Source organism: Cebus imitator, unplaced genomic scaffold, assembly GCF_001604975.1.
Source record: "Cebus imitator isolate Cc_AM_T3 unplaced genomic scaffold, Cebus_imitator-1.0 Scaffold134, whole genome shotgun sequence".
NCBI classification, from domain to species: domain Eukaryota; kingdom Metazoa; phylum Chordata; class Mammalia; order Primates; family Cebidae; genus Cebus; species Cebus imitator.
In genome coordinates this window covers 3,790,979-3,802,256 of record NW_016107449.1, presented here as the reverse complement: position 1 = coordinate 3,802,256, position 11,278 = coordinate 3,790,979, and the positions used below count along the sequence as shown (strand labels likewise).

Below are 11,278 nucleotides of genomic sequence, written 5' to 3'. Positions count from 1 at the left end.
AAAAAAAAAACTTGCAAATCTCTCAGATTAGGGGAACACTATACCCAAAAGAACATGTTAGCTTCTTTTATCTTTCCCCACATTAGATGAAAAAGTAATCATTTAATTACAGTCGTAAGATCAGTTGGCAATGTAAAAATCAATTTTTCCTGTACCCCTTATCATCCTGGGGGGAGAGGGGAGTTGCTCATGCCATCGAGATCATGGAAAGCCCGGGCCCAGGAGTGAGACCGGGTTCCAGAGTGTGCCCCTCAGGTGGACCCCTCAGTTCTCAGGGGACACCTGCTGGCTGGGATGGCCACTTGACACCCAGTGGAGGTGCTGGTGTGCAGGGTTCCCTGAGGATGCCAAGGAACCCCAGCCGTCACCACCCAGGCCGGGACCCGGGCACTGGCTGCCAGAGAAGAGCTGGCAGAACCTACCTGGTGGAGAAGTCACCCAACTGCCTTCTGTAAAGTGGGACGGTATCTTTGTCCTCCCTCACCCCTGCCCACTATTCTGGAATAGAAGAGGACGCCCTGGTAGATCCCACCTCTGCTCCCAGGATGATTTTGTCAGAACACTGGCTTGATTATGAGATCAGGTGCTTAGCTTCTCTGAAACAGGTTCCTCTGCAGGAGGACAGCTTGGTTATGATGATCTGATTAGACAATGAGAAGCAGGGAGAAGGTGCCTGCCCTAGAAGGTGTTCAATATGTGGGAGCAGTGATGATCATTGTCTTCAGGTGCGAGAGAGGCTGGGGTCAGCGACCTGGGCTTTCTTTGTACCATTTTATGAAGAAAGGTAAAAACACCACAAGAAGGCCGGGCGCGGTGGCTCACGCCTGTAATCCCAGCACTTTGGGAGGCCGAGGCGGGTGGATCACGAGGGCAAGAGATCGAAACCATCCTGGTCAACATGGTGAAACCCCGTCTCTACTAAAAATACAAAAAAATTAGCTGGGCATGGTGGCCTGTGCCTGTAATCCCAGCGACTCAGGAGGCTGAGGCAGGAGAATTGCCTGAACCCAGGAGGCGGAGGTTGCGGTGAGCTGAGATCGCGCCATTGCACTCCAGCCTGGGTAACAAGAGCGAAACTCCGTCTCAAAAAAACAAACAAACAAACAAACAAACAAAAACCACCACAAGCAACAAAGGGAGGACAGGATTTTTCATCTGCACCTTTCAGTTGATACCTGTAAGTATCGCGCTGTTCTTCTGTTAGGACAGAACATGTTATTCCATTAGAAGGGAACATTTTGGGGTGATGGAAGTGTTCCATGTCCTGCATAGGGTGACAGTTACACGCATGTCACATCAGCAGCCTGAGGGGGGAGGGGAGAAGGGCTGGGCTGGATACCTTGAGCCTCTTCATCGCACTCCAGGCGCCAAGTGCAAAAGCAGAGAGTTTGCGTTATTTGGGGAATGCAGCCCTGGTGCAGAGGACACGTCACGGGGACATCTCGAAACCCGCCGGTGTCGGAGCTGCGCGCCACTGCTCAGCCGGGAAGCCTTTTCTTATCCAACCGCGCCGCCCCGCGGAAAGCCTGGCCACTGCAGACGCCCTCACCCGCCCACCGCCAGCGGGGGCTTCGGAAAGTAAACGGGTCAGTGTTTGGAGCCACGATACATTTGATGCGAAGCGGTTCCACCCAACAATCAACGAATCACGCTGGAACTGCAGACCCGACTTCTGCTGGGGGGAGGCCCTTGAGGAATGTCACGCCCTTGTCCCCCACCCGCTGCCCTACGCCCAGCCTCCCGGAAAGGCACCAGGCACCAGGCGAGAGGCGCCCACACCCTCGTGTCCTTTCCATTCCCGGACACCCCCGCACCCTAGCTGAGTCCTCGGCACGGAGTGGGGACTTGCCCTGGGTGCTCTGCTGGGTGGGAGGGGTTCTTGCCTCCCGGGCCGGACCCCACGGTCGGGGTTGGCGCGGCATCTCCCCCTGGCGGCGGGACGGTGCCCCTGCCCCGCTCCCAGGCGGGGAACCGCAGGAGCTGGGGGTCTGGCAGGGCCCACATCCAGGGCGGGCGGGAGGCGAGGGTCTTTCCTTCCCAGAACCACCGCCCGCAAACCTGCACCCTCCCCGCGTCCACCGCCGCCAGGGGCCCTGAGATCGTGGAGACCGCGCGCCCTGGCGCCGGGACCAGTCGGCTGTGGTCTGTGCCCAAACGCTACGGAAACCGGGGCGGGGACGGGCGGCGGGAAAGCCACAGCCGAGGACAGGTCCACTCGCACCTCCCAGGCAGCCGCGCACCCGCCGCCGTCTGACTCGCGGCTCTCCCAGGGATTTCGAGCCGCCGCCGCCTCCTGGCCCGTCACCCGTATCCGACCCGGGCCGCGCTTCCGCCGAAGCGCAGCTGCCTCTGGGCTGGGCCCGGCCCGCCGCGCAGAGACGCTCGGGAGCGCGGGGCTCGGGCGCCTCCTGGCGGCGGCAGCGAGCGGCACACGCTCGGTTCTCGGGCCGGTGGCAGCGCGTGGAGCGGACGCGGGATCCGCGCGCGGGCCAGGGCTGCGGGCCCGCATTTCCCCACTCGCTCGGTTGGCGGCGCTGAGGCCTATTCGCCTCTTCATTAATAACGATGCCTCGGGAGGGGAAAAAATAGAGCCTTTAAAAATCAGAGTGAGAGAGGGGAGTGTGTGTGCGTGTGTGTGCGCGCGCGTGTGTGTGTGCGTGTGTGTGCGTGCGTGCGTGTGTGTGCGTGCGTGCGTGTGTCATGTGCGTGTGTGTGCCCGTGTGTGTGTGTGTGTGCGCGCGCGCGTGTGTGTGTGCGTGCGTGTGTGTGTGTGTGTGCGCGCGTGCGTGTCTGTGTCTGTCTGTCTTGGGGCGTTGGTGAAAGCAATAAAACTCAGATCGCTTCCTTGGCAAGATAGCGGCGGCTATAATGCGCCGGGGGGATCAGGGGTTTATTTGCAGATCCTGGATAAAAGATGATATATCGACACGGTTTAGAGTGTCACTGCGCCTGGCCTCTCAGGAAGCCACAAGTACATATTTCCTGAAATACCGCCCAGCACAGTATCTAATCCGCCCGCCACTTAACACCGGGAGGGGAACGTCGGCACCGCACAAGCTTGCTCCAGGCTTCCCGGTTCTGGGTGGGGAGAACCCACAGGGGCAGGATCTGGTGCGCCTAGACGCCCCCTCCCCTGGCCTTTGTCTTCAGTCCAAGTAATCACTTAGCGATGGGCCTTAATAAATACGTCTGAGAACTGTCCTTATGCTCGGTAAATATTGGATTAGCTTTTCAATGACCAGGCTCTTGAAAAGGCTCGAGAAATCCACACCAGGTCTCAACTAAGCCAAACAGTCAATAGGTAAGGAAATAAGTTATTTCCCTGTCTGAGGTGGGGAACGTTGAGAAGGAGGGCTTCCACTCGTACCAAATTATCTGATGCTACTAAATATGACCGTCGTGCTAAATAGGAAAGGGGGCGCATCCAAGTTTCCCATTGGTCGGAATTTCCACCAGCTCAGTTCTGTTTATTAAGGGTCGAGTGACTTTGTCTGTGGGGAACATAACTGGGTTGCATTTTATATTTCCACAGAGCTCAGCGTAAACTATTTTTGCTTAGTACCTATTGTTTATTTGGGGATTGCTTATGGGAGTTTTGACCTGGCAGTTGCAGGGGAGAAAGCATGACCCAAATTATTTCCAACTGCCTCGCGCCAACTTGGACCTCTTAGAGGAGGCAAAAAATGGGCAAATTCCTTGGAAGCCCTGCTGTGTCTCCCTGGTGCTGAATTTTGTAAGCACAAGATACAGAAGACGTTGAAAAATAAAGAGGAAGTATCTCCCTCCTCCACCACGGGGAGAGACGCTGTTGGAGGAAGTTCTGGGAAGTGGTTTCCCATCGCACCAAGAGGCGAGTGGGATGGATCCCCGCGCATAATTCAAATGAACGCGCGTCTTTAGCTCTTTGGGTTGGTAACCTAACCAAGTGGCCTGGCTGGGGGCAAGTCCCCTTGGAACCGGCTGCAGCCCAAGTCTATCTAGCTGGGCCCCCGATTGAGCAGCGCCCTTAGTCTCTCAAAACCTTTCTCGCGGTGAGAGGAAAGGCGGCTCCGCTCGCGGGGGCTTCAGGACCGGTCGGTTGGGTCCCTGGGTACCCTGAGTTGCCTCCGGAGTTCTAGGACGGTCCGACGGCGCAGAGCTTCTAGGCAGAAGTTTCTTGATACACACACAGGAGCGAGCAAAGTGCGCACAAGTGAGCTCAAACACTGAAGGTGCAGGTTAGCTGACTCCCGTCCCAGCGTTAGAGTCAAGGAGAGAGAAGAGAGGAAGAGAGAGAGGGAGATTATGAGAGAAAGAGAGACTATGAAAGTAGAGAGAGATTATGAGACAGAGAGATTATGAGAGAGAGATTATGAGAGGAGAGAGATTATGTGTGTGTGTGTGTGTGTGTGTGTGTGTGAGAGAGAGAGAGAGAGAGAGAGAGAGAGAGAATGAGAGAGATCCAGCTTTCAGTGTCACGGGGCCTAGGCGGGGCCAGCGCCCTCCGAAGCCATCAAAGACAGGGGTGGCTTTTTCTCTCCTCCTCCAGCCTCCTCCCCAATAGATATAGCACGAATTTTTAATGCGTCTTCCTTTCACAGACAACAATACGGGGTTTGAAAGCCGGACACAATTTAGGTTTTGTGCGGATCCCTCCTCGCGCTCCCTCGGCCCAGCTGGCCATATGGAATCCAGCATGGAGCCCGCGGATGACAAAGGGACCCAGTGACAGGCCCAACAAAACCCCAAGGAGACTTCTGCCTGACTCCGGGATTCACTGCCCGCGATAAGCGCGCTGAATGGTGCGGGGTGGGGCGAGGGGTGGGGGGCGGGCCCCTTCTCCCTCTTCCCCTCTCTCTGTCCCCGCGATCCTTTCTCTGTCCCTTTTTAATATGCACGCCTCTAACATCTCCGGCTCCCAGCTTTCCCATTGTGCGGTTTTGTACCGCCCGCTGTAGATTGGGCGAAGATAGACTGCTGAAGCGGACCCTGCGCCGGGTGCGCTCCCAGGGCGCTCGGGTTAGGGCCACACAGGGCTCTGCAGGCGCTTTTATTGACTCCGTGGGGACCCGAGGACAGAGAGAGGCGGGCGCCGGGCCCACCTCCCGGGCTCCCGGCCGGCCGCAGGAGTGCACACCCAGATTGCAGGCCCGCGGTCCTGGCCACCGCTCCAAATGTGTCCTCAATGAGCAAGTGGTGGAAGCCTGCCAGAGTGAGGACCTTCCACGCTTGCCCCTTCCTCTCTGGAAACCTGGGGTTCTCCTGTGATCATTTTCACCCTGGAAACCCTGGGGCCTGGAACATCAAAATTGCCTCAGGCCTTCTGACAACTCCACTCCAAGAGACTGGAAACCCCCACCTTTCTTCCCAGAGGATTTTGGGGTTAGGGGAAGTTGCAAGTGGATGTGGAGTGGTTAGTACCCGGGCACGCTGAGCATTCAATTATTGCACAACAAACTATCTGGGAGAAATTCGTTGGCCTTTACAAACAGCAAGACATAAGCCCCCAAACATTGCCAAGCTAGTGTGGAGAACAAAGAGAGATCTTTTAGCATTTAGAAAAACTGCCCTTTCCCCGAGGATAAGCCTGGAGATGGGAAAGGACCTTTACCAGGATATTAGAAAGACTCCCGAGCCCTCAATTATCCAGGGCTGGCGTGGAACGCGGGAATAAAGTGTCATCGCGTCCCTGGGCTCCTGCGCTGAGTGCTATCCACGCGCAGGTTTGGTCGCACGGATAATCATGTTTGCTTTAGATATTGAATTAAACCTGATCATCAACTAGAGGGAGCGAGAAAGTCATCTGGGACAGCTCCCTTTGCCCGGCCTCCTCACTGCCACCCCATCCCCCAGCCTTGACGGTGCAGCTTCGGAGAGAACAGATACAATTTCCAAATGCGCCGACTTTCGCGTATGGAAGCACCCGCTGGGCTCTGAGCTACACAGCCCCTACTATCTTCAGAAACCAGAGAAGAAAGGCTCACCCTCTAGTTCGCCAGGCCCCCTGAGACGCTCCCCCGCGTGGCCAAGTGTGCGCTAGCATCCGCCAAGGAGATCTGCCCCCAGCGACAAGGGTGGGACGGAATCAGTTCCCCACTGGAAAGATAGATACGCCCCTCCCGGGCGAGCAGGGGGCTGTGTGCCCGCTTTCCGTCCTGGGCGCCCACCTCACCCTCAGACCTCTATTTCCTACCAATCCACCCAGTCCAACGCCCAAGGGGGTGACTTGGGGGAACCGCACACCGCCGAACGTTGGAGGGGAGGAGGCTGGGGATCCAGTCCCCCGGAAGAGGCCAGGAAGCCCGGAAAGTATAGGAGAGGAAGGGAAGGGGTAGGCTCGGTTTGCTGGGATTGCCAAATACTCTCGCTCCCTGGCTCCCTGGGGCCAAAGAGCCTAGAGAGGGCGGCAGTTCCCCCTCCCTCCCCCGGGCCCAGGACCCCGCGTACCACACCCCCTCCACTCCTCCCTCCCCGCCAAGCCAAAGCCTAGCGCGCCCTGACCGCTCCCACCCTCGGCCTCAGCGGCCTCCTAGGCCGGCAACAGTCCGCAGATTTTGAAAAGGGGTGGCGAGAAAGCAGCCAGTCTTAACCTCAGACCCCCACCCACCCACTTTCTTAGCGTGAGGTAAGTCAAACGCAACAAAGTGAAAGTCATCGAGTGTAGTGGCTTCAACAGCTTCTCAGGCTGAAGGAGCCACTCGTAGATTTGGGCAGAGAGGGGGGTTTGCTCTCTCGCCTTTGCGGCTCCCTAAGTCACTTTTCCTTCCGAAGCCGGACGCTGCCGCCCGGGGTTCAGACAGCGTGCGAGGCCAGAGGAGAGGCCGGTGGGGAGGGAGTGGGCGACCCTGGGCTTCAGGCCGACGGCTCGGAGGCCCAGCGTTCCCGCCCCTGCCCCAATCCTAGGCGCGGGGTGCAGCCTGTGGTCGGAGGGGCCTGCACCAGGAGCCCCGCCCGCCCCAGAGCCACGGTGCCCCCGGCCTCCCCGCCCAAGAGGAACCGCGGGTGGGAGCCCCTCGGGCGGCCGGGTCCCGCTCCCAGCCCCAGACCTCCAGCCCGGCGAAGTCGGACAAACGGGAGGGCCGGGCATTTTGTTTTTTTAAACACAGGATTTTTATTAAAATTCTTATTTAAAAAATGGAAAGCTTTCAGCGCCCGGCGCTCTTGGGGAAACCGCGCCGAACCGCTGAGCTCCAAGTTCGGGGCTCAAGGCCCGGAGGATGGGGCAGGGGGCTCCCTACCTACACGGTTTTCTTTTCCATATTTGAGAAATGTTTGCAGTGAATAAAATAAAAAGAGAAAGGAAGAAAGCAGGGGAAAACGCAAATATAACCAAACCCAAACAAACCACAAAGAAAGGAGCTGGACCCAGAAGGGAAACAGGCCCATCCTGAAGGTCATTTTGGCAACAATCACCACCGATATTTACAACAAAAAGCGAAATCTGCCACCAGTTGTCAGAACGTTTACATGGCCATAAATATTTAGCATTTTCTTATTTTTTTAAAAAAGGAAGAAATTCTCTATATTTTTAAAGTGTTCTCCACTTGCCTTAGAAGACAGCTGACAATATCGCTACTCACACAAACATATTTTACAAAATTCACGAAAGCAGGGGTGAGGGGTCGGTCTTTTTCTGGTTTTCAAGTGGCGACATTAACGCTGGGACGGTTTGGTCCCCCCGGGGAGAGGCAAAGAAGCGAAGCTGCGCAAACGTTCTGTAAACACGGCGTAGAGTTCAGCCCTCTCCAAAGGTTCAGAAGGAGAGGCTTGGGCAGAGCTGGGTGGGTGGAATCTGCCACTCCAAGGAGACGCAGGCAACCTCCCGGCGCCTCCCTGTTGGAGCCGAGAGTCAACTCGACTCCATAATAATATTTATAATAATAATAATGATAACCACCATGAGGACCGGAGGCCTCCTCGCCGCCGCCGCCGCCGCCGCCGGGGTGGGGCCTGGGCCTGGTGCGCGAGTCTGGTTGGGGTGGTGCTCACCAAGTCCACTGCTGGGCCTGGACCAGGGGGTGTGCTGTCGGGTACTGGGGGGTGCCGGCCGAGCTGTACTGGGCGTTGTACTGCATGTGCTGCAGCGACTGCGCGCTGTAGGCCGAAAAGGGGATGCCGGCCTGGAAGGTGGCGGCTGCCAAGTCCTGGGCTTTGAGCGCGTGGCATGGTTTGCCGTCCCTGACCAAGACGGGCACGGCCACCCGGCGCGGCGAGGGCAGGGGCGTCACCTCCATACCTTTCTCGGCCCGGGCGCGCTTCATCTTGTAGCGGTGGTTCTGGAACCAGATCTTGACCTGCGTGGGCGTGAGGCGGATGAGGCTGGCCAGGTGCTCCCGCTCCGGCGCGGACAGGTACCGCTGCTGCCGAAAGCGCCGCTCCAGCTCGTAGGTCTGCGCCTTGGAGAAAAGCACCCGCCGCTTCCGCTTCTTGCCAGCGTCCCCCCCGCCGCCCGGAGTCTCCTTGTCATTGTCCGGTGACTCGTCGGCCGAGGGTTCCGGGGACTTGGAACTTGAGTCCTGAGGGGGCGCGCCGGCTGCCAGACCGTGCACTGGGGGAGGGGGAGAAAGAAACACGTCAGGCGCCTGGAGGCCGCGCTCAGCCTGCACCAGACTCGGAGCACCCCAGATCCTCCGTGCGCCCCTGGCCCTCTGCGCCTGGCAGCCCAACCTGGCTGCCTTTGCTGTGACCCCTGACTAGCTCCACGCCGACGAAGACGTCTAGGCCTCCCAGGGTAAAGAGGGAAATTGGCAGGAGAGGGGACTGGGGCTTGCGTTTCTAGGGGCTCCCATAGTGTGGGTGAGAATTTGGGGGGAGTGGCGCACCAAAGATCACTACGGGTTAAGGGCTCTGGCCCCCTTAAGCGGTTTCCTCTCGGGAGAGACGTGGGCAGATTTTTAAAAGAAAAACCCCACAATCCCAGCATTGATTTCCTCGGCCATTTAAGGCAGGTTTTTGGGGGCTTTGGTTTCTGCTTTCGGGTTTTCTAGACACCCCCTGCACCGCACAAAGCGTCCTCTATGATAGCGCAGGGGGCAGGGTGAGCTATTTATACCCGGGCCACCCGAAGCCTCCCCACCCTCCACCCTTACCGAACGAGACTCGCTGGCTACCTCCAGTCCCTCCCAGCAGCTGGAGTTGGGGGTCCGGCTGAAGCCCTCAGTCCCGGTTGACATCATATGCCAGCCCCTGGGAGGTATAGCCCTTCTCCCTCTTTCTCCTCAATTTCTCGCGTTGTAAAAAATCTCAGAGACCAAGTCCTTTCCCGGAACTAAGGGGGCTTGAAGAGGAGGGCAGAGGGCGTCCTATACATACAAGTGTTAAAAATCTTTCTAGGGATCCATGTGAGGTGGTCTGGGCTTACATGGCCCCTTCCCCTTTCATTCCCAGTGTCCAGCCCAAGTTGCGGCCGCGGGAATGGAGGCGACCACGGCCTCGGCAGCCAAGTTTCGCTACTTACGGGAGTACTGGAGGCCCTCGGTGCTGGCCAGCCAGCGCGTGTATGGGTTGTCGCTGCTGTCGTAGAAGGGGTTCTTCAGGGGCAGGCTCTGCACCGCGTCCAGGGCGCCCTGCCCCAGCGGCCCGGCCCTCTTAGTGGGCTCGGGCCCCTCGTTTTCTTCCTCCGGCCCTTCGGCCACAGAGCCCTCCTCATCGTTGGTGTCCGGCAGGTCTAAGATGTCCTTGACCGAAAACCCCGTCTTTGTGTTGGTCAGCGACATGGTTCGAGACCTCAAAATTTGTGTCGCAAAGTTGTAGCTTCACTAGGTCAATTCGTGGCGCTCCCCAGCCCGGGCGGGCAGGGGAGGGGGGAGTTGGGGGGAGGGACTGGGGGAGGGGAGGAGGGAATTGGCTTTAATTATTGGTATAATTATTATTTTTAAAAAGAGAAAGAAACTGGTGATGGGGAGGAAAAAAATGAAGCCCAACCCAGTGCCTCTGTCTTCTTTGAAAACACGCGGAAATGGACGTAGGGAGCTGGGCTGCCTGCGCGCCGAGCGCCGCGGGCCCCGGCCTTAGTTTGTAACTCCAGGAGGGGTGCCAAGGCGGCGTCAGCTCGGGCTCCGGCGGCCGCTCGGCGCGCGGTGGCGGCTGGTGGCGAGGAAAAAATGGGCCATTGCCCGAGCGATCAGTCCATATAAGGCTGGGCTCCACTCACGAACCTGGGGAGGGGGGGAGAGGGGGAGAAAGAGAGGGAGGGAGGGAAAGAAAGAGGGAGGGAGGGGGAGCGAGAGAGGGAGCGGGAGAAGGGTGGAAAAAAAAAGGGGGAAGAGATATTAAAAACGCAAAGGTTGGCCACGTGTGGGCGGGTCTTGGGAGTCAAGTGGATGAAGACAGTATTTGCAGATGTGAAATTGTGGGTTTTGGGGAGCTCCGCGCTCCCAGCCAACGGCCCTCTAGAGCAAGATGAGAGGTGTAACGTGTCAATTAATTGCAAAGACGGGGCGAGCCTTTTTTTTTTTTTTTTTTTTTTACCCAATATTTACATACAAAGGGCCACCGCGTCGCTCGCGAGTCCACACACTTGAAAGGGCCGTTTTAACAAATTGCATCTTAAAAAAGGTGGGGGTGGGGAGGAGGAGAAGAGAAAACAAAACAGAAACCAGGAGAAGGGAAAAAAACCCTCTTTAACATTCACTGGTTCCTACCTCCCCGCCCCCGCGTGCCCACCCCGGGCAAGCCGGAAAATTGGCGATTTGTGGCGCCTATGGAAAAGGGGGAGGGGGCGAAGGCCGAGCTGCGGAAATCTCTCCTTTCCATCGCTGGTGGTTCCCAAAACAAGATCCGGTTCAAATGGCAAGAGCCCAACTTCTGTAAGCCTCCTAGGTCAATATTTTGGTTGAGGCTTAAGGATGAGTGCTAGAAATGACAAGGCAAGTAATTGATTCCAGTTAACCGCGAGAGAGCCCGAAACCCAGGAGAGAGCTCCGCTCCCGGCCGGCCAGAGCCACCACCAAGCGACCCGCCCCCCTCCAGCCACCCTTTATTTGCTAAAGACTCATTTATTTCCTTCACTCCGCCTCCCCCCACCTCCCACCCCCAAGCCCCCGCCTCCACCTCTTGGCGGCCGAGGAGGACGCACAGTTCACTTTCTGCTTTGCGGGCGGTCCCGGGGAGGGCGGGGTTAGAGTGGGGAGCTCCAACTTCAGCTGGGGTCGGACCCCGGCCCTGCTGCCTCTGGACTCCGCGGGCCGCTTTCCCCGTGTGGTGGAAAGGGCAGACGGCCCCGCTCTTTCCTGCGCTCTATTATCCCTCCCTCTATTGCCCCCTCCACCTCCAGCCTCCGACTGGAGGTGGAGCAGCG

General features: G+C 57.8%; 1 protein-coding gene across 4 annotated transcripts in view; it reads right to left on the bottom strand.

The window, feature by feature from the left end:
* The window catches only part of NKX2-2 (NK2 homeobox 2), a 33,892-nt gene that overhangs the window by 15,104 nt on the left and 7,510 nt on the right, over nt 1-11,278 (bottom strand). For 2 of the 4 annotated variants that reach the window (XM_037743080.1, XM_017541485.2), the window contains exons 2-3: nt 9,437-10,136; nt 7,071-8,527 (exon numbers count right to left, since the gene is read on the bottom strand). In XM_037743080.1, coding sequence (XP_037599008.1) covers nt 7,965-8,527; nt 9,437-9,695 — 822 coding nt within the window. In that variant the 5' untranslated portion in view covers nt 9,696-10,136 and the 3' untranslated portion in view covers nt 7,071-7,964. Of the gene's footprint in view, nt 1-7,070; nt 8,528-9,436; nt 10,137-11,031; nt 11,195-11,278 lie in introns of those variants that run through there. The other 2 variants (XM_037743079.1, XM_037743081.1) reach the window with 2 other exon arrangements.